General features: G+C 39.6%; 1 protein-coding gene across 1 annotated transcript in view; it reads left to right on the top strand.

The window, feature by feature from the left end:
* THADA (THADA armadillo repeat containing) overlaps positions 1 to 23,902 on the top strand; it is a 324,328-nt gene that overhangs the window by 50,447 nt on the left and 249,979 nt on the right. Inside the window, exons 23-25 of the mRNA XM_029911747.1 lie at positions 10,954 to 11,086; positions 16,931 to 17,044; positions 22,609 to 22,731. Coding sequence (XP_029767607.1) covers positions 10,954 to 11,086; positions 16,931 to 17,044; positions 22,609 to 22,731 — 370 coding nt within the window. The remainder of the gene's footprint in view (positions 1 to 10,953; positions 11,087 to 16,930; positions 17,045 to 22,608; positions 22,732 to 23,902) is intronic.

Here is a 23,902-nt window from a genome sequence, read left to right as displayed (position 1 = left end):
TAGAGGTGTGATAGGTTTGGTTGTGTTCTGTGTACTTTTCCAGTATCTGTCTTATTACAATAACTGATCTATTGTACTTCATCATGATCAAAATTAGGGCTGTCAAGCAATTAAAAAAATGAATCACGATTAATTGCCTTGTTAATAATAGAATACCATTTATTTAAATATTTTGGGTATTTTCTACATTTTCAAATATATTGATTTCAGTTACTACACAGAATACAAAGTATACAGTGCTCACTTTATATTCTTTTTGATTACAAATATTTGGACTGTAAAATGATAAAAGAAATAGTATTTTTCAGTTCAGCTAATACAAGTACTGTAGTGCAGTCTCTTTATCATGAAAGTTGAACTTACAGATGTAGAATTATGTACAAAAAAAAGAATTGCATTCAAAAATAAAACAATGTAAAACTTTAGAGTCTACAAGTCTACTCAGTCCTATTTCTTGTTCAGCCAGTTGCTCAGACGAACAAGTTTGTTTGTATTTGCAGGAGATAATGCTGCCCGCTTCTTGTTTACAATGTCACCTGAAAGTGAGAATAGGTGTTTGCATGGCACTGTTGTAGCCGTCGTGTCAAGATATTTATGTGCCAGATGCGCTAAAGATTCATATGCCCCTTCAAACTTCAACCACCATTCCAGGGGATATGCGTCCATGGTGATGATGGGTTCTGTTCGATAATGATCCAAAGCAGTGCAGACCAATGCATGTTCATTTTCATCATCTGAGTCAGATGCCACCAGCAGAATGTTGATTTTCTTTTTTGATGGTTCAGGTTCTGTAGTTTCCGCATCAGAGTGTTGCTCTTTTAAGACTTCTGAAAGCATGCTCCACACCCCGTCCCTTTCAGATTTATGAAGATACCTCAGATTTTTAAACTTTGGGTCAAGTGCTGTAGCTATCTTTAGAAATTTCACATTGGTATCTTCTTTGCGTTTTGTCAAATCTGCAGTGAAAGTGTTCTTAAAACAAACAACATGTGCTGGGTCGTCATCCAAGACTGCTATAACATGAAATATATGGCAGAATGTGGGTAAAACCACAGAGCAGGAGACATACAATTTTCCTCCTCAGAGTTCAGTCGCAAATTTAATTAATGCATTAATTTGTTAACAAGCGTGATCAGCATGGAAGCATGTCCTCTAGAATGGTGGCCGAAGCATGAAGGGGCATACAAAGGTTTAGCTTATGTGGCACGTAAATACCTTGCAATGCCAGCTACCAATGTGCGATGGGAATGCCGTTTCTCGCTTTCAGATGACATTGTAAATAAGAAGCACGTAGCATTATCTCCCCGTAAATGTAAATAAAACCTCTTTGTCTTAGCGATTGGCTGAAGAAGTAGGAGTGAGTGGACTTGTAGGCTCTAAAGTTTTACATTGTTTTGTTTTTGAGTGGAGTTATGTAACAAAAACAAATCTACCTTTGTGAGTTGCACGATAAAGAGATTGCATTACAGTACTTGTATGAGGTGAACTGAAAATTACTATTTCTTTTATAATTTTTACAGTCCAAATATTTTTAATCAAAAATAATAATATAAAGAGAGCACTGTACACTTTGCATGCTGTGTTGTAATTGAAATCAATATATTTATTTGAAAATGTAGAAAAACATCCAAAAATACTTAATAAATTTCAGTTGGTATTTTATTGTTTAACAGTGCGATTTAAAACTGTGATTAATCGCTATTGATTTTTAAAATCGTGATTAATTTTTTTGAGTTAATAGTGTGAGTTAACTGCGATTAATCGACAGCCCTAGTCAAAAATCCAGCCTGTTCCTCTGCAAGTGCTGCTCCCACATACCTCTTCATTCTCCTCTGCAACGTCTTGCTGATTGTTTTTCCTGGTACACTCAATAAGCTGATTACTCTGTAGCTCTTGCACTCGCTCTTACTGCCTTTTTATATGGATTGGTACTATTACCACTTTCCCCCATTTGCTTGGCAGTTGCTATCATTTGTAAATCTTGAAGACCTGGTCTATTACCTTTGCTGTGTGTCCTCGCCTGCCTGCAGCAGCTCTGCAGTTATGTTGTCACTTCCTGGTGTCTTTCTTTTTCAAACTTCTGTCAAGATCTTTATTATTTCTTCTAAGAATTCTGGCCTCTGTTCTCCCTTATTTGTGCTGGGAAGCTTGTCCCGAACTATTTCATCTACTGTGTTCTGCACATTGCACAGTTCTTCAAAATATTTTTTCCATTGTTTAGTCTTTACTTGTTTGCCATCAATTATTTGTCCGTGTTTGCCTTTTGCTGCTGACCTCTTCAGCTTGTATATCCCATTAATTTCTCTGACTTTGTGATACAACCCATGTCACATTTCTCTTTGCATATTTTTCTTTATGTTGTTTGCTTATCTGGTTGTTTTCTGTTTTATCTGTCTGGTCAGACTTGTACTCTGCTCTTAGACTTTCGCGCTCCTTCTTGTTCTCTTTCGGCTTGCTACGCTTGTCACTCAGCGGCAGCACTTTATCTGTTATCCACCTTTGTTTCTTCGTTTTGGCCTTGTAGCCCAACACTTGTTCAGCTGCTCTTGTAATTCCCCCTCCCCCCCCCCTTTTTTTTTACAGTGTTCTGTATCTCTTCAGCGTTCATTTCTTCTTTCACCAGAAATATGAAGTTTCTTCTGCGCGACTTCTTTATGTTCATTCTGGATATCTGGCTCTTTCTTTGTTTGCCCATCAGGTATCTATGTCCATTTCCTATGTGGCTTTCTTTGTTGAAATAACAAGTTCATTATCACCAGGTTGTTGCTTAGGCTACTGAATTTCTGCCTTTCTCTTCTCACTTTCTTCACTCAGTCCAAATCTGCCTGTTGTATGTTATACAGCTACTGTTCAATATACTGGGAGCTCTGTAACCCTCTCTGTTTCATTAATGCGATCATTAATGTTTCAGAACATAATGGAATGTCCTCCAAAAGGTAAATTTATAGGGCTTCATTCATTTGGGAGGAACAGGGTGGATTGATTTAAATTAGTGGTTTTCAAACATCTTAGGCTGCATACCCCTTTCCAAATAATGTAGTCTACTGCCTACCCCATCTGAGACAAGATCATAATATATCCATGATCAGATTGCCAAGTTTTACTAAATAAAATGCATTGTCCGCCATTACAGGATTTTTCGTGTACACCCGGATGAGAGCTCGTGTACCCCTACGGGTATGAGTACCCCAGTTTGAAAATCACCAATTTAAATCAAAGTGACTTAAAGCACTGATTTTAATCTTGTTTTGTATTTGTATTTTTTAGTTACTTTCCTTAAGTAAAGGTGATTCTCATTGGTTGGTAACCAATAAAACATATTGATTTGCAACTAAATATAGTTTTCACATTAAATTTGGTATTACTTTTTGCTAAGCAGGAAGATACACTATATCTATACATGTTTTTTTGCAGTTATGCAGCTTATCGTACATTTATTCAGATTCTTAATTTTAAAATTTTTTAACATGTTAGAAAATGGTGAATCATGAGTTTACAAAATGATGTATTTATTTATTTTTCTTGTGATGTGTCAAGCACTATTTGGCTGGAAACTGGCATTCAATGACAAATGTGCAACATTAAGCAGCATTTAAATTTTTTATGAGTTAAATAAAACTGCCTTTAAATGTGCTGGATGCATAAGAAAAATGTTAATCTAAACATGTTTTTCATTTAAAATTGAGTTATACTTTCCTTATTTAATAAGTAGTTAGCGAATTGAACTGATTATTTCAGGTGACCACGTTCAAGATTTTATAACTAGTAGAGCTCATCCTCACACCTAGTTTTTATTCATAGATGGATGAGGAAAACAAGCTTTCTTGCACTTTTGTCTCCAAATTGGTTTCACAACTTTGAATGAATTAGTCATTGAACTGAAATAGTTGAATAAACTGAAATGAAGAGAATATTTTCCTTGTATGAGCAGAAAAAGCTACTGCAGTCAAAAGCTGGTTTAACACTTCAATAAACTGATTCCATGTTGTTAGCCAAGGACTTCTCCCAGTAGAGTGGTTTGACTTTCTTTAAAGCTTTGGTGGCAAGCATGCACTGTTTAAACATTTTTTTATTTAATAGATTATAGTAAATTAGACCTTCACATAGGATGTCAGAATTTCAAATTTAATTTTTAATGTTTGTTTAAAAATGTATGTAATTTAAATAAAATCTGATTTTAAATAAAAACAATTAAAAAAAATTTTTTTATCCCCCCTGGGGAAGAATGGAGCAGAGAACTATATTTAGGGCTTGGTAGAATTCTTGTATTTAAGAAAAATGTATTTGGAGCACTTTGAGGAAATGGGGGAATAATTATTTTATACATTGTATATTGAATTCAGTTAATATCACACATTGCCACCAGAAAGCTATGGCATTTGGTCTCAAATAAAAATACTTAAAGGAGTCATTTCGGAGTCAGCTGGACTAATGCATTTAATTCAAAATCCTTGGAAATTATCCATCTCTAGTGGTTTGCTGAACATCTGCAAGTGCAGTATATGAAGCTATATGGAGATTTCCAGTAGGAGATTGGGAATAGACAGTCCTGTCTGCTATTACTGACTCTGCTGTTGACTGCTGTGACCTTGAGAAGTCATATAACTTTCCTGTGTCTTCTCAAGCCCCTAAAATCTGGTTAGCTGGTATTATGTAATTTAAAATTCATTAACAGGCAGATCACTGAAGTAAATTACCATTTTATAAACCTTCAAGTCATGCACTGACCTTTTTACCATAACCTGTAAAATTTTTCAATGTAAAGTGAAATCCTCACCTATAAATGGTAGTTGCATGGATGACTTTCCGTACTTTTAAAATGGGTAACTTCAATCTTTCTGGGCTTTGAAACTAATTTCTTATTTAAAATCACCACGTCTGTGCCCACCATTTAAAAAAAATCCTAACCATGATTTCTAGAGCATGCCAAACACTTATATATTCAGACACTGTAGTGTAGATAACTATAAAAGTACTCAGTTTAAAAAGAACGCTGGAACCCCTACAAATGTCTAAATACATTATTCACCTGTGAAACTATCACTGTGCGCTAGATTCTCCATTTCAGTTCCCCTACTCTCTGGGTGCAGGGAAAGAGTAGGGGCAATGGTGGCGCTATATCTGTTTTTGCACCTCCCTATTCCAGGGTTCTATCAAGTCTTCAGTGCAATTTAAGGATGTCTCCAGAACTGCTCTGATTTGTAACAACTTGTAACTGCTGCCTGTGAGCTGTTACATTGCTTGAGAAATCCACATCTTCCATACCGAGGCTACAAAGTGTGGGGCAAGGACGGCAATGTAAAGTTATTGTACCTGCTCTTAATTAATAGGGAACCCCTCTTATGAAGCACATATTTTCTGGGGCAAGTTCACCTTAGATTGTAATAAACTTCTAAGGGCAGGTCCTTGTCTCCTTATTGGTTTGTAAAGCACCAAGCACACTATGGATGTTAGTTTACAGATAATAATAGCATCCAGTACAAAAATTAAACTACAGTAGGACTACTGGAGAGCAAAGTGATTAAATGAGTTTCCCCAGGGCAAGCAGGATTACACTGATTTAAACTTTGAATTTAGATGTACACCTCTACCCTGAATATAACGCTGTCCTTGGGAGCCAAGAAATCTTACCACGTTATAGGTGAAACCGCGTTATATCGAACTTGCTTTGATCCGCCGGAGCGCGCAGCCCCGGCCCCCCGGAGCGCTGCTTTACCGCCTTATATCCGAATTCGTGTTATATCGGGGTAGAGGTGTACTAACATAGACAACACTTCTAATTATATGAAGTTTAAGCTACAAACCTTAAAAATTCAGGATATCCAGGTCCAAGGTTGACCCTTCATCCTTAATACACAATAATTTTTGTATGGGGAGGAGAGTACAGCCTTATGAGTTATGGAGAGAGGCTCAACCTTAACTTTGAATTTCCTGGTTTTTGGCAGTTTGTGTCTCAGGTTTATTGGATTCAGTGAAACTGATCAGAATAGCTGTTATGGCCAGGCATGAAATTGTTTTAACTAGAAGAAAGATAGATAAATCAGAAAAACCACTCACTGAACTGCAATTGAAGTCATTTGCATATCAAGTTAATGTATGGTGTTTTAATTACAGACTTTAATTATTTGGTCTGGCAAAAATAATTAATACTTCAGTCTGATACAGATTAGGGGTTTTAACCTGAAAGATAACACATTTGTGAACACAATTTTTACCTTAGAAAGCTTCATTATTCTTAAATTTCAAGAGGCCACCTGCTTATTATGACAATAATCTGCCTGCCAGGCCATAAGAGGTGCTGTTGCCAAGCATAAGGGAGTAGTCTCCTCCATTTAAAGGTCAATAGTCTCTAATGATTTTTACTTTAGAGCAGTAACACTTAGCTTTCACAAAAAACTTGGGTTTGGGTGAGTGACTGAACAGGATAGAATTACTTGTGGCAACTTCAGTGTTTGAAATGTCTTAGATTGCATTTCAGTATATTTTTCTCTTTCTGCTAGCTCTTAAGGTAAAAAAAATCTATTTAAAAATAAAATATGCAATAAAATAATAATAATAATTAATAATATAATGCAAACCCTTGCAATATGCAGCATAGCAGCTTTTAAATATTCCGTAATGTTTTGCCTTGTTCTCTTTTGTACCAGCATGAATGTTAGCATAGGATGTTTGTTTTAATGTTGAGGTAACATACTGAAGACTTAAGCACTATTCTTTTGAATAGCTAAAATAAGAAGTTTAAACCATGTTTGAATTAAGGAGATAGGACCAGTAATGCTGGTATTTACAATTAAAACAGTAATATCTGTAGTAGTAGTATACTATAGTTGAAATGGAGTCACAAAGTCTGAGGTAACCACTAGAATTACTGGTTGGTCAAAACCCTGGAAAGTTGTCACATCCATGTGTACAAAAGGATAGAAAGCCAGCCCATGTCTTAAATCATCTGAGAAAGGCCAACGGTAGGCTATGTAAAACAAAGATAGGACAGAGGTGACCATTATGTTGTAAAAGGTCCAGAGGAAGATGTCGCAACTGGTTGCCTTGGTTGTGGATCCTGTAATGTGTGACCCATTCTCTTTGAAGGCATGTTTCTCTGACACTTTTGAGGTGGCTGTCAGGATGGTAGTTTAGAGATGCACTACCTGCTTGAAACGGAGCTGTGAAAAGGAGAGAGGGAGGAGAAGCAATGTAGGGAAACCATGGTGGTGCCCAGTCCTAGGGCGGGATTGGGTATCCAGGGGTCCTTCCTTTAACTGGCCCTTACAAAAGGTAGAGGACCTACTGTGACTGTTGCCTAGCTGCATGGTGTGCCGGTTCTTTCTTTTCTTTTCTTTTCTTTTTCTTTTTCCTGGGTAGGGAGGGAATAAGACAGAAAGATTGTGTTTTTAAATATTTAGGTGGTGGTCAGATACTACAGTGATGGGGTCGATAAGAAACTAGTGAGTTGGAAATGGAGTGGGGGACAGCAGTGGCAGTAGAAATTGATGTATTTTTAACACTTAAACTGAGGAAATGTGATGTGGGGGATGGGGAAGAAATAAGAGAAAAGTGGAAGGCTCTCTTCAGCCTTCACTTTCTTCTTCCTTCTTCCCCTTCCCGTCTTCCCCTCTGCTCCCCCCCCCCCAATTTCCGGTCTTCTCTCTTAACTTTAGACTTCTTATTTCAACCACCCAGGTAGTCAAATGGGGCTAACAGGAGGCCACCCAGCTACTAAAATGGGAGAGTAATTAGGACTTGTGTTTTGGCAACAGCAAATCCTACAGGGTTAATATAATTGCAGTTGTATTAACCATAACTGATCATCATTTGTTACAGGCTGTGTCAAGGCAAATGTTTTAGTGCTTTTAATAATGATATAAAATGGCATTAATGGAAAAACTAATTTTAACTGTGAAAGCTACATTTGGAAAGGCTATGTAATGGTTAAGGAATAGGTTTTATTCTGGCTGACTAAATTATATTTTGTTGAACTTTGTTTGGGCAGCACCTGGGCCTGAAGTAGGCTTGAGGTTCTGTTCCTGCCCAAAAGTCCTTTGCTTGAGGCCGTTCCTGTAATTTTGACAAAGTATTTATTTTTAGAGCTATTTGCCCTGTGAGAGTGTTTCATAGGGAATGCCAGATTGTATAACTGCAGAGGAAAAATACTTCATGGCAAGAGTGCAGTTTAGACACTTGACAAATAAGTCAAAGTACTGGTAATGAATTGTACCCTTGTTTTTTGCTGTCTTCACTAGCTGCATGTTTTTTTGTATGTATTTTACATTTAAAATTATTTGAATGTATTTTATTTTAAACTGTTTTAAGAGACCTAGCATTATAAAAGCTTTGCAATACTGCTGCTCAGGTTTACAGAAGCATTTTATTTAATTCATTTGTACTGAACATACACTCATTGCATAAGCTTTCAGGTGTGTCGTGTATGACTAAACCACAGTTAAAATCAGCATTAGCCAGATGGTGCAATATGAAATTATCTTGGGGATTGGATGTAGACTGCAGGTGGCACTAAGGTACTATAATGAGGACAAACCAGCTACTTACCTAACCAATTCCTTTAAACATTAGACTCCTTCATAAATGGCCTGCCTCAGGCAGAGGGACGAGTACACACATGGGCCTTACGTAGTACTCTGAAGGTCAGTAAAATCAGACTGTGATGAATAGATTAGAGAAGTAAAGTTCCAGAGGGCAGTATCCTCCATTAAGAACACTCTGACTAGGGCACCGTTTCTCAAATCCGGTCACTGTGGCCGCATGCAGCCACCAGGGGGTTTCCCTGCGGCCATGGCAGTTTCCTGTGCAGCATCAGCCCCTCCCCTTCCTCCCTGTTGCTCCTGCACGCGTTGCCTCTCTGGAGATACAGGTGGGGGACACAATGCTTAAGGAGCAAGGTGAGGCGGCGAGGAGGGGGTGAGAAGGCAAGGAGTGGGGAGGAGGTGAGCGGCAAGGTGAGTGGCAGGGGGCCCTGGCGGGGGAGTAAGGAGGCGAGCGGTGCGCCAGCAGCAGGGTGACAAGGCAAGCAGGGGTGTCTGGCTGCAAGCGGGGGAGTGAGGAGGTGAGCGGTGAGCCACCAGCGAGCGGGAATTCTCGTGGCGGGCAGGGGGGTGTTTGTGGCAGGGGAGTGAGGAGTCGAGTGGTGGTGAGGGAGTGAGGAGAGAGACAGGAGGCGAGTGGGGGGTGAGGAGGTGAGGGGCGCATAGGCAGCGGGTGGAGCCCCCCTTTGGGGAGGCTAGCCCCCGACTGCACCCCTTCTGCCTGCGCTCCCACCCCCGGCAGTTGGAGCCCTGAGATCCCCTGTGCCTGGAGCCACAAGTCCTCCGCCCAGAGAAGCCCCGAGCACTCCTCCTCCCATGGCTGGAGGAGCCTCGGGCTGGCCAAAGCCCTGAGACCCATCCCACACCTGCCCAGAGCGTCCCCACCCCCTTGTCCAGAGGAGCTCTGGGCTGGCCAAAACCCCAAGCCCTCCCCACCTGCCCGGAGGAGCCCCGGGCCAGCCACAGCCGTGCCTCCCCTCTCCTCTCCCCTCCCCTCCCCAGACCCAAGCCAACCAGATATGTTTTTCATTATTATTTGGATTTCTATTATGTAAAAGCATTTTTAAATTTACTTCAGAATTGTTATACAGACAACCACTTTTACCAAAAAAGCAAAAGAAACACTAATAAAAAAGACAAGAACATGCAAAGCACCTTGTTTGTATTTCCACTCTGTTAGGTCTGGTAAAGAATAGAGATAACTGTGCATGATTTTTATTATTGAGTCTGCAAAAAAACCCCGAAAACCTTACATAAATAAATTACAATGATTTGGATGTATATATGTGCATATTACTTTATTAACTTTAGGAAAAATAAATAATGTTAGGAAAAAGTGTAAGTGCGGCCACCAGCAAGAGTTAGTGGCTGCACTCTGAGGCCACCAAAAATTTTTGTTGCGAGAACCCCTGGAGTAGGGGCTGCCTAAAGTTCAAATCTGGGGACTGTTAACAGAAGCATCTTGGCTGTTCCCAGCTATTAGGAAAAAGCTGGTCTCTTAAGTAGCTAGGAACCAGCTCACCTAGTATTTTCTAGATGAAACTTTCTTATGTCCAGTTTTTGAGATATGGAAAAATCCATGGGTAAGTGAAACACACATGCACCCACATTCTCCCTGCCACTTCTCTCCAGCCCCCTTCCCCACACATCTGTACAGGTTACAGGGTGAAGGCGTGGGAAGAACGTCATTCCCTTCCACCTCATGGCTTTGCACAAGGGTTGGCTACATTCCTAATAGGGGAATGTACAGGAGCTGTACTAGGTAGAGATGCTAGTAGGGTTAGCCACCTCAAAGTGGGAGAGGGCATGGCCATGGACTTGAGCCAGAACAGACGACTGCATACTGCACCCTTTGAAATGCTGGGGGGAGCTCCTGATCCAGTCTTTGCTCCCCATAGCATTCCCTGAGGAAACTTGCTGAGTCAGACGGAATCCCTCTGGTGGCTTCTACTTCTGTGCAGCACCTCTATTTCTGCCCTGCAAAAAAGTGTCCTGTGGTTAAAATGATAATCTCTTCAAGATTTTAAAATATTGTAATTACCATTTAATACAGCATACCAGGCATTTAATACCAGATCTATTTCAGTGTCTTTAATTTTGTTTTTATTAGCCTGGATACAACTCCCATGCTTCTCTCATCACATGTTCCTGCATATGTTAGTATCCCCAAATATGTAAGGCATATGAGTATTCCCATTTTTCAAAATGGGTTGTATATTTCTCCCAACATTGGTCAAGTCAAATCAATCCTACACATTAAGTGCATATCAATCCTATACATTAAGAAAAAATGGTCTTAGTTAATAAAGGTAAATAGCACTCTGCAACAGCAGTAGGGCACAGTTTATTATCTTTTAATTTTGTTTTGAACTTGTTTATCCTAAATACTTACGCATGCTTATTTGTGTCTCTTTAGATGTACTAACGAGAGTCTCCGTACACTGCCACAGCAATGGTTGTACAATGTTTTAGAAGAAATTAAATCTTGTGATCCTTCTTCTAAACTATGTGCAACTAGACGCAGTGCTGGAATTCCATTCTACATACAGGTACCTACTAATGTTGCACCTGTAACTTCATATGACTGCATTTATTTTATTGCCACATCATTGTGAGGCATATAAATCCCTGAGAAGTATGAGTGAGTACATTGTGAGATTAACGCATGTTTTACCAATTTGACCCATTTTGGGTCAAATTATGCCCCTTCTAGATACTTTGTGAACATAGATGCGGGCAGGAGTCCACATTTTGTCCCAGTTTACATTCATGCAATTGGGATTACAAAATGGGAGTATAATTCGCTGTGAGATGTGGATCTATTGACTGGCGTTTCTGGAGGATGAGAGCACATGAAATTTGTGGTTTCAGTGTGGTGTTTGTCAAATGTGTAATAGTTCAGAGATTGTAAATATAGCTGCTTATTTTATTTGATAAATAAAACTGTGGATATTGCATTGTGAAGAATATGCCTGTTTTCATTTGAGTGCTCCATTTTGGAGCTGAACTCCATTTTAGTGACACTAATACTGTAGCAAACGGAAATTCTTCTGTATTTGATAGATTATATTTGTAATTGGGACATATGAGTCAAGAACTTTTATTCTTATGTTTGTAATTTACACTATACATTTTATGATGACTGGATTTTTTTTGTTTCAAATAAAATATGGGTGAGCAATTCAACAATGTTGAAATTTTGGCTTTCAGAAGAGGGGTAGAAGTTCGGAGACACGAGGGAAAATGTTTTCTTTCTTTCTTTCTTTCTTTCTTTCTTTCTGTAAAATATTACAGATTGTGCAGTGACGGTAACTGATTTATGATTGAGAAATTGCTTTACTATTAATGCAGATTTTCTGTGTAAAAAGAATATTTGAAGGAGACTGGGTGGTGTTGGGAACTGTTTGTAAGCTCTTTCTCTTTTTAAGTTTTTCTTTCAAATCCAGCTCTGATTGATAAAGATAAAAAATTCTTACCCTCTGATATTTGCAAGTGGTCTACATGAAATTAATTCGGTGGCTTCAGCCCTATTGCTGGGGACAAGTGTTCCCATCCATATCACAAAATTTAGCACAGTTAGCACTAATTGGCACCATTAATAGCATTCTGAGAAGCCAGGTTATGAATTGGCATCTGTGAATAAGATGGATAAGCACTAAATGAGGATAACATTATCCTTTTTTTATCTAAAACTGGTCTTTGTAGGCCGAGGTTGACATACATTGGTGGAGAAGTTTACACTGCCACTGTCCCTGCCATACCCGTTTGGAGAAACTAGTCTGGAAGGTGCTGCTTTGTCAATCCCCGAGGGAGTACTAAATTCACATCCTGACAATTAAATACCTATAAATGGAGATTTGGAACTAGTTTTGGAATTGAACTGAAACCATTTGGTTGAAGAAATGAGACGGATAAAAACCAAGATGAAAATATGTACAATTTTCTTTCTGGTTTTCCATTTTGTTTTTCTTTGATGGATAACTCCAAGCACACTTGTGATTAATGAATCCTGAAATGGACTGTTGCATTTAAATAATCCAAAATATAGATTGTAGTACATATTATAAAGTATCCTAAGAAGATAGCATTAATACATAAAAGATCTTGTTTTATTGGTCATAAATGCAAAACTCAATGTGGCCTCTTGCCATCAGTCTCCTGAGACATGTTTTACTGGCTCAGTAAACTTGCTCTGTTGTGTTTTAATGCTTTTATAATATGTTCTATAAGGTTCCATGCATTTTTAAAATTGCCCTTTCAGATTAAAAATATTGCTACCTAAAATAAATCTTTAAACTGCAGAGAGCAATTCCTTTTGGAAGGATAAGAGGAAGTAGTGGGAAAGGGGCTTTGTTTCATTTTTGTACTATTCGTTATCATAACATTACATTTTTAGCCTCCTTATGTTTTTGCTGAATGTTAGTCTCCCACATATTCCCCTCCATTTTATCTCCATACTGCCTCAATACTTCCTTTCTCTTCTCTCCATGCTCCATGTTTTCCCTCAAAGACACTGTTAAAAGTGCCAGTTACTGCTTTTGTGCATGCTCCCAGTTTCTGTCCTCATCAGTGCTTCCGTTGGCTGAATAGCTCGGAGGTTTTGCTTTCACATTTATTTTTTGCAATGTGATATGGTATTAAATGCCTAAATATTTGTTATTGAAATGGATTCTATATGAGGTTGATCCCTGTAAAAACAGAGTTAAAGACATTGATTCTTTTCCCCCTGAATGTAATCTAGTCTTGCTGTGTGATTTTTTTTTTTTTTTTTTTTAATTATTATTATCTGGTATCCCTCTCTCCTGCCCCCTTCCTTAATATTGCATCACTTCTGAGCAGCTGCATTCATAAGTATCTTGACTATTTTATTGTTCTTGTAATAAAAATATAGTTAAACTAAAATTTAACCAGTTCAGTGACCTTTGGACAGATGGTCCTCTTCCAAAATCAAAGGTGCACATGCTGTGCTCTGGACTCGATGTTTCAGTGAAGTGTCTCCAGCGAGTATTTTTATGGTGTATGAAGTGTGCTCCACAGGTTGAAAGGATTGTGTTCAGAGTTAGTAGAATTAGTGACTACTTTCATTTATGGAAACCATTCACTTTAGTACCAGTTTGTAACAAAATAATGTTTAGTTAATTGTTTTTAAAATGAGGATGTTACAGCAGTACACATTTGATTGTCATAGTAATTATTAGGGCTGTCAAGCGATTAAAAATTAATCGCACGATTAATTGCGATGTTAAACAATAATAGAATACCATTTATATAAATATTTGTGGATGTTTTCCACATTTTCAAATATATTGATTTCAGTTACAATACAGAATACAAAGTGTACAGTGCTCACTTTATATTTGTTTTTATTATAAATCTTTGCACTGTAAAAATAAAAGAAATAGTATTTTTTAATTCACTTAATACAAGTACTGTAGTGCAATGTCTTTATCATGAAAGTTGAACTTACAAATGTAGAGTTAAGTACAAAAAATAACTGCATTCAAAAATAAAACAATGTAAAACTTTAGAGCCTACAAGTCCACGCAGTCCTATTTCTTGTTCAGCCAGTCGCTCAGACAGACAAGTTTGTTTACATTTTCAGGAGATGCTGCTGCTCGCTTCTTGTTTACAGTGTCACCTGAAAGTGAGAACAGGCGTTCACATGGCACTGTTGTAGCCAGTGTCGCAAGTTATTTACGTGCCAGATGCACTAAAGAGTCATATGTCCTTTCATGCTTCAACCACCATTCCAGAGGACATGCGTCCTTGCTGATGTTGAGTTCTGCTCGATAACGATCCAATGCAATGCAGACCAACTTATGTTCATTTTCATCATCTGAGTCAGATACCACCAGCAGAAGGTTGATTTTCTTTTTTGATGGTGTGGGTTCTGTAGTTTCCACATCGGAGTGTTGCTCTTTTAAGACTTCTGAAAGCATGCTCCACACCCCGTCCCTCTCAAATTTTGGACGGCACTTCAGATTCTTAAATCTTGGATCTAGTTCTGTAGCTATCTGTAGAAATCTCACATTGGTACCTTCTTTCTATTTTGTCAAATCTGCGGTGAAAGTGTTCTTAAAACAAACAATATGTGCTGGGTCATCATCCGAGACTGCTATAATATGAAATATTTGGCAGAATGCGGGTAAAACACAGAGCAGGAAGCATACAATTCTCCCCCAAGGAATTCAGTCACAAATTTAATTAACACTTATTTTCTTTTTTTTTTTTAACGAGCGTCATCAGCGTGGAAGCATGTCCCCTGGAATGGTGGCCAAAGCATAAAGGGGCATATGAATGTTTAGCATATCTGGCACGTAAATAGCTCGCAGTGCTGGCTACAAAAGTGCCATGCAAACGTCTGTTCTCACTTTCAGGTGACATTGTAAATAAGAAGCGGGCAGCATTATCTCCCATAAATGTAAACAAACTTGTTTGTCTTAGTGATTGGCTGCACAAGAAGTAGGACTGAGTGGACTTGTAGGTTCTGAAGTTTTACATTGTTTTGTTTTTGAGTGAAGTTATATAACAAAAAAAAAGTACATTTGTAAGTTGTGCTTTCACAATAAAATGATTGCACTATGGTACTTGGAGGAGATGAATTGAAAAATACTATTTATTTTATCATTTTTACAGTGCAAATATTTGTAATAAAAAGATATAAAGTGTACAAGGCTCACTTTATATTATTTTTATTACAAATAATAAATATAATAATATTATATAAATATATATAAAAATAAAATAATAATATAAAGTGAGCCCTGTACACTTTATATTCTGTGTTGTAATTGAAATCAATATATTTGAAAATGTAGAAAAACATCCAAACTATTTAATAAATTTAAATTGGTATGCTGTTTAACAGTGCATTTAAAACTGCGATTAATCACAATTAATTTTTTTAATTGCTATTAATTTTTTGGAGTTAATTGCATGAGTTAGCTGCAATTAATTGACAGCCCTAGTAATTATACTAACATAGTGTTTCCTCCTTTCATCTACGTATGAAATAGCTGCATTCTCCTTAGTCTCCACCATTATTTTGAATAGATAAAATACACTAGGTGAACATCCAAAGTGAGAGTTGTGGGTGCATATACAACTGTTAACAATGCCTTATGGATAAAGGTTACACTGTTAAAATACAAAATTGCAGAAATGCAACAGTTAAGATAATATAAGCAGTGTTAATTCATCTACATTACACATGCTCTGTTTTACAGTATGAATTTTATGGTATAAAGAGAACTATATTAAGCATATCAAAAAAAAAAAGTAATGACTCAACTTTAATGTCATAATTTATTTCTTGCATGTAACTTACTAGTTGTGGTAGAGCGTTTGTGTGCGTGTGTCTAGCTGGAGCTTGCAAGCTACATACACTTCATGCAACTGTCTGGCTTGCTGAATTCATATTCTCTGCCAGTCTTACAGTGGTTCTAAGCACTTTGAATCAACAAAACTAATGATATGCACACATTTGCTTAAATGCACCTCAGTATGATTGAAGAAATATTCTTTAGTACACACTCAAATGATTGTATCCAGAGCTGGTTGAAAAATTTTCAACCAAACTTTTTTCTGTTGAAAAATTCCATTTTGACAGAAAATTCTTTGGGGGAGGTTTCTGAGACCCAGGAAATTGGGACGTGGGGGATGGAGCCTGGGGGTGAGGGGAGACTAAGACTGAGAGACTGACTGGCCAGGGTACCCCACCGTAGAATTGCTAGTAGCTTGGGGGATAGGGCACTCATGTAGGATGGTGGGGATCACAGGTTCAAGTCTCTGCGCTGTCTTATTCAGAGCAGTGAGTTGAACATCAGTCTCCTACATTCTATGCAAGTCTCTGGCCAATGAATACTTAATTATTTATACAAAGTGGAACAGCTCCAGCAGGAGATACTGACAGAGAGACTGACTGTATGGCCTGGTGGTTAATGTTGCTATTATAATCTTAACTGATTAATTTTCTGACTTTTTTTGGTTCTGTTTTTATTGTTTGTTTTTTTGATTCGTGAGGGTGAGTGACTGAAAATGAGACCTTTTTGAAACTTTTTTCGTGAAAAAATTCAAAAAGGTCTCATTTTCATTCCACGTTAGAATGAAACAGTTTTAAAAAACTTTAATGTTTTTGCAGAATGGTATTGTTTTCCAACCAACCCATGTCATATTAAAACTATATATATTTTTTTCAAACCAATCAAAGAAAAACAGGATTAAAATCGAAACTATTGTGCAAGTTTCCCTATGGTGCTCAAGAGTGATCAGACGCTCTGCTGTAATATCTTGTATGTGTATGAGAGAGAAAGAGAGAGAGATGGTAACTGGGCAGTACTGTTAGTAGATAACTAGAAAAAACTAATTACTTATGACTTTTTACCCTCCCTTAGGCTTTGTTGGCTTCGGAACCAAAGAAGAGTAAAACAAACTTACTGAAAATGACAATGAATGAGTTAATATCTTTGGCTGCACCTGTGAATGAATCACCCAACATAATCCCTCAGGTGAGAAGTAAAACACATCATGATATTAGGAAATAAAGTTCCCAAAACAGTCCTTTGTCAACCAGTCATTGTGTTTTTTAAAAGTAGATGAAATTCATTTTTTTTTTGATCCACAAACATGCTAAAGTTTAGTTTCTTGAAGCATTCAGAGGTTGTGAAATTATTGGACTCTTCATGCAAATGAATGAGATGTTCTGAACAAAAATCCTGAACATTCTATATTGACTCATTTGGTGTATTGACCCCTTCATGTGGTGAAACTATACCAATTCCTTTTTATTAGAATTTACATAATCAGATGATTGCCCTGTACTATTTCTGAACAAATGATGAGTAAATTTTAGTATTAAGCAACGTCCCATTTGGAGTAAATAAACAATAGTTTGTGTTCCATACATAGTATGGAACAGTAATGAGAACACACACTGAAAAATGACTATTGTACATACTCACAGCTCTTCATACTTAAATATGTGATCATTAACTTATATTTGCAAATCTTAAAACTAATTGGTCCAATTTAATGTCGAACATCTTTATTTTTCAACATTACGGTAGCAGTACTATAAAAACTTGATAGCTGAGCATGGTTTGTAGTTAGCTAACTTCAGTGTTTGTAGTATTTAGTTACTATGCCAGCTCGTCAGCTGGTGCAAATTTATGTAGCTCCATCAAAGTCAACTTCAGTGATTACCATCAGCTGAAGATCTAGCCCAGTATGTGTAGGGAAGTACAAGAGAATACAGTGTCTGTTGACATAGCCCATGTATTAATCTTAGCTTAAAATTGGCAAGTTTTTCATAAACACCTGTTCCAGGTTGGGTTTTTTGGTGTGTTTTGTCTAATTTTTGAGGCCACATTTACACTATAAAGCAATGTACTAACTAGCTGCCAGTTAGTACATTGCTTGTGCGCATGCATACTTGGCTCCTTGTGTTGGTGGTGTGCATACTCACCAGGAGTGCTTGTATCAATGCAGAGAGCGGTGCATCATGGGTAGGTATCCAACCATGCAACTCGCCACCATTCAGCATGTTGTCTTTTGGGAAGTTTTGGCATTGCATGATGGGGCGAAAATGAATCATGCAGAGATGACTGGGCGCATGGGGTGAATTTCCCAGCATGCAACTGTCTCTATCCCAAAATGTTATCTATAGCCCGTAATTTTCTCGCTTTTTTTCAAAATCCCACAAACCCACGTGGCCTTCCTCATTGTCTAACATCTCTGAGAGAAGCATGGTGGCTGTATGCCTCTGTACTGTTGTCATGAGTGTTGCAAGCACAGGGTGCACAATCCTGGGGTATTTGCAGAGCCGTAAGAAGAACCAAATGAGTGAGAGGCATGGTCATTCCTTGGAGGACTGATTGCTGTGGGACATACTGAGAACCAATTCAAGGATCTTGGTGGCGTTCATGAAACAGCTGCAGATGGTGGAGCGGCGCTTCTGGGCCTGAGAAACAAGCACTGACTAGTGGGATTGCATCATTATGCAAGTATGGGATCACAAGCCGTAACTGTAGAACTTTTGGATGTGCAAGGCCGCATTCCTGGACCTGTGCGCTAAGCGTGCCTCAGCCCTCTAGCACAGTGATGCCAAAATGAGAGCTGCACTGACAGTGGAGAAGCAAGTAGTGATCGCACTGTGGAAACTTGCAATGCCAGATTGCTACAGGTCAGCTGGGAATCAATTTGAAGTCCCCCACAGGGGCCGTTGTGATGCAAGTGTCAGGGTCATTAATCACCTCTTGCTATGCAGGACTGTGACTCTCAGCAATGTGCAGGACATAGTGGATGGATTTGCAGGAGTTGGGTTTCCGAATTGTGGTAGAGTGATAGTCAGCACATATATCCCTATTTTAGCACCAAATCACCTTGCCACAGAGTATATTGACAGAATGGGCTACTTTTCTATGGTTATGCAACTGTTGGTGGATCACTGGGGATGCTTCACTAACAGCAGTATGGGCTGGTCAGCGAAGGTGCATGATGCTCGTATCTTCAAGAACTTTCTCTCCCAACCGGAGGGTTAGCATTGGGGATGTTGGAATGTCAATAGTGATCCTGGGCTACCCAGCCTACTGCTTGCTCCCCTGGCTCATGAAACCGTATGCCAGCCATCTCAACAGCACCAAGGAACAGTTCAATTACCAGCTCGGCAGGTGCAGAGTAACAGTTGAATGTGTTTTTGGTCATTTGAAAGGATGCTGGTATTGTTTACTCATGCGATTGGACCTTAATAGGAAAAATATCCCAATGGTTATAGCTGCCTGCTCTGTCCTGCATAATATCTGTGAAGCAAAGGGTGCAAAGTTTCCACAAGGGTGGAGGACGGAGGTGGGGAGGCTGTCTGCTGAGTTTGAACAGACAGGTGCAAGGGCTATTAGAAGGGTGCAATGCAGAGCTATATGGTTCAGGGAGGCTTTAAAACACCATTTTAACAGTGAGCCAGAGTAATATGTGGTTGTGTTGTAGTGTGGTCTGTCTGGCCCTGGTCTTTTGTGGTCTGGTAGGAATTATGTGGTGAATGCTGTAGGAATATAACATTGTCAATGCACCTATTAATGTTGTTTGTGAATTATTTTATGAGTTGTGTGACACTGTGTAATGGGTTGCTTTCAGAACTGCAGAGCGCTCGGCAGCATGTGCTGTGAGCTAATAAATATGAATTATTTTCCAAATAATAGTTTTATTCTGTAACAGTCAGTGCAAAAATCAAAAACCCAGTGCAGTTTTACAACAAATACATTTAAAAACGTAATAAATTAAAAGAACAGAACTTATGAAGGGGAAGGATCATTCATATTCATTTAAACTACACATACTCACACTGACCTGTGAAAGCCACAGTTGATGTGAAGATGTGACTGTCTTTAATGTCCCCCAGGGTGGAGTGGTAGGGGTAGTGTAGCAAACTCTGATGCCATGTGGAATGTGGGGGGGAGGGGGAGGGTTTAGGGAGGTCCCAATGTTGAGTTCTCAGTGGGCTTCAGAGGAATGTGAGCCTGGGATTGTTGAACCTGCAGGTCCACCAGAGTCTGCTGCAGAGTCTGCCTGAGAAGTCCCATTATGTCCTGGTGCATCTCCCTCTCCTTTTCCTGTTGGGACTCCTGGGCCTATGTCCTCTCCATTCTTTCCTTGTCCATGGTATCTGCAATGTTCATCCGCCAGGCCCCCATGTTCATGGTCTGATACAGCACTGGCTTGCAGGATCTCATTGAACATATCATCCCGAGTGCTCTTTCTCCTCATCTGGCTCAGGCATTCCGTGAGTGTGGAGGGGGAGACCCTGAAGGCTGCAATGGCAGCAGCTGAAGATAAAACGCACAGAGGTACCATTGTCAGTGTATTCACTGTGGAAAGCGAAACTTGAGGTGCTGAACTCACTCGCCTTGCTCCTCTAAAGTTTTAAGTACAGCATTGTCATTTCTTCTTGGGATTGCTTGTGCACGGCGTCAGTCACAGCGCCAGCCACGGTGAGCATGGCTTGCTGGGGGTTGGTGTTGCATGATTCTAGTAGTATAGGGCAGTGGCACTGAATACTGGCACCGTTTTCCACCATTTTCCATTTTATCCTTTTATCTCACTCTGCCGATAACAAAGGCAGAGAGAGAGCACAGCTGCTTCTGGTGTCCTTAAGCTGCCTGGGCCCATATGCTGCTAGCTTGTGTACTGCAATGGTGCCTGCCAAAGTTATCAATGAGTGGCGTGGGAAAGCATTCTACCACGGAGGAAGAAATAGGGCAGCCCTCCCTAGAAACCTTCGGCGGAGGATTGCAGAGTACCGCCATGAAAGTTTCATTAAGATCTCTCTAGAGAATTCAAGGGACATCCCTGTGTACATAAAAAAAAAAAAGCTCCGATTTGCTCCCTCTGCCTGACTCTATAGGCGAATGTAAAGCAGATAGCAACTATACTGCTCTTGGTTGTACCACTACCTCTTCTAGCATGAGTAAATTAAATTAATGAAAAGTCAAAAGATATGTCCTGCTACTTTGGGAGCGCCATCTCTGTAATTGAAAATTTATCTGCAGGCTTGCCCAAGGTTCCTTCCCCTGCATTGGGCTCACCTGTGCTTGACTGGCAGGACTGCAGTGGCGTCAAAAACAGGCTCACTGTGCAGCTCGATCCCCTTGGTCACCTGTCCCCCATACTTCTCCTTGCTGTTCCTGGCAGGGGTCTGTGACTCAGCCTCCTCAGAGGCATCAGCGATGCTGTGGGTAGTGGTGGGGGAGTCTTTGCTGAGTACGGCATGTAGCTTTTTGTAAAAGTGGCAGGTGTGCAGCTTGGCACTGGATTGATTGTTGGCTTCCCTGCACCCTTCTGGTAAGCCTGCCACAGCTTCTTGGCTTTCATGCAGCATTGGTGCTGGTCCCTGTCAAATCCCTTCTCCTGCGTCCCATGAGCAATCTGTAGATGTCGACGTTTCTATGGCTGCTTTGGAGCTGAGCTCTTCTCCCCACAGGCCCAAGAGATCCAATATCTCCTGTTTACACTAGGCAGGAGCATGTCTGGAGCATGTAGCTGACATGGTCAGCTGGGCAGTTGCACACAACAATGGAGAGCTGCTATGTGTGCTTGCCAAGCCAGGAAATCAGGAAAAGGAATTTCAAAAATTCTTGGGGCTTTGAACGGGTGTGGGGGGCTTCCGGTCTCCGTGACCTCTTGGCAGTGGAGTTCACAATGCCTGACCAGAGTGGTCAGTCTGGAGCATGGTGGGACAGCTGCTGGAGGACAGTTAGGGTCGACATAAGTACTACAGTACATGAACAGTGACTCTACACTGCTCGGGGAGATGGTGTTACTATGTTGGTGTAACGAGGTGATTACAGCTGTAGGAGACAAATTTGAGTGTAGACACATGCACAATTAGGTCGACGTAAGCTGCTTAACTTGGTAGTGTAGAACAGGCCTGAATCAAAAAGTATCTATTTTTTTCCCCCTTCTTGGTTGACAAATTTAAGTGTAATGTACATGAAGCTCAGAAAAGAATGATCAAATTGACTTTACTTACAAGGTTTGATGCTTCAGATAATCCTGAGAAATTTTGAAAATTGTCTCCTCATGGTAACTGAAGAGAAAAAGTGCAACTTTTTTGGCTTGATTTTACTTGTAATACAGAAGGTTCAGGATTTATTTGTCCAGGATAGATTGCTAAGCATTACAATTTTACTAGCTGTAGTAAAGAATTTGATACTCCTTTCTTCATATGTTTGCTGCTGTTAAAAAATATAAATACATGTATATCCTTTAGTTTCTTTCATCCAAGAATCTCAATGTTTCATAAATGTGGTGGCAGCTAGAAAAGTGAATCATTTATTCACTCTTTTTTTTTTTTTTTTTTACTATGACTATGCTTTTCAAAGCACTTTGCACAGTGCCATTGTATTGCTTTAATTGTTAATAGTGATATGTTGAATGGAATTTAAAGTGGAAATTAAGTGGCATAAATGAGTAAATGCATGGATTTGTTCATCTCCATGGCTATGGTTAAAGTATGTAATTTGAGGACTTTTACAACAAAGTAGCATATGTTACAAAACAAATAATGATTTTTTTCCCCCAGGTTCATGCTTTAAATATCCTGAGGGCCTTGTTTAGGGATACCCGCTTTGGTGAAAACATCATACCTTACATAGCAGATGGAATACAAGCAGCAATTCTAGGTTTTACATCCCCTGTCTGGGCAGTAAGTTAATCCTTAATACATTGTATTATATTGGAGAAGCATGTGGTGATGGTGCTAATCAAAGCGTTTGTAATGTTTGTCAATAATTGTACCACAGCTGATGGAATTTTTCTGAACTGAATGTCCATATGTATTACAGAATGTGATGTATCATGGCACAATACTGGAGAAAAATCACAGGAAAGCTGCAGTTTGGGTCTCAGTATTGTTATATCAATGGATTTTTTGTGTTGGTTTGATGTAATTCAGAGTGTTCTTCTTTCTAATTTCAAGAGCGACAATTTGTAAATTATCTTACAAATTAAAAAAAAATCTGATTGGCTGATAAATAGTGAGTCAGTGCATCATGTTAGTAAGAGTCAAGGTTCTCCTGCCCCCCCCCCCCCCCAATCATCAATCATTGGACTGGGTCTCAGTGCAAGTTGGTTATCAGTATGTTATTTTTAAAGTCCAATATCTCATGACCTGCCATGGCTAAAAATAAATGCTTTAGACTACTGGAAACCTGGGCTCACGTTTGTTCCTTGCCCTTAATGTAGCCCAAGGATATGTCTGGACTTTGCAGTAGTTCCCAGACTGATTATTCCGGAAAGCCTCACTTTCTTAATAATACTTTCATCTGATTGATGATGATGAATTTGTGATGTTCTTTGCAGGTAAGGGCAGGGCTAGTGCAAGGAAGTTTCGCGCCCTAGGCGAAACTTCCACCTTGCGCCCCCCCCCAGCCCTGCGGCAGCTCCCCGCCCCTCCCCCGCGGCAGCTCCCCACCCCAGCTCACCTCTGCTCTGCCTCCTCCCCGAGCATGCCGCCCCCGCTCTAATTCTCCTCCCCTCCCAGGCTTGTGGCGCCAAACAGCTGATTGGTGCCGCAAGTCTGGGAGGCGGGAGAAGTGGAGCGGCCACTGCGCTGGGAGAGGGAGTCTGAGCTGCCGGCAGCCCAGCCCAGGAACGCTGTAAAAAAAAAAATTGGGGGCACCGCTTTTTGGCGCCCCCAAATCTTGGTGCCCTAGGCAACTGCCTAGTTTGCCTTAATGGTAGCACCGGCCCTGGGTAAGGGAGATGAGCTCTGGACTGTGGTTTCAGTGTTTTGTGATTTATGAACGCTGTGATTCCCATTGAACTATGATGTGCTAGTTGAATTTGATTTGGTTTCTGCTGAGTGTTTCACTGGT

The sequence above is a fragment of the Terrapene carolina genome, unplaced genomic scaffold, assembly GCF_002925995.2.
Source record: "Terrapene carolina triunguis isolate 2854851 unplaced genomic scaffold, T_m_triunguis-2.0 Scaffold120, whole genome shotgun sequence".
NCBI lineage: Eukaryota > Metazoa > Chordata > Testudines > Emydidae > Terrapene > Terrapene triunguis.
This window is presented reverse-complemented; position numbering and strand designations above follow the sequence as displayed.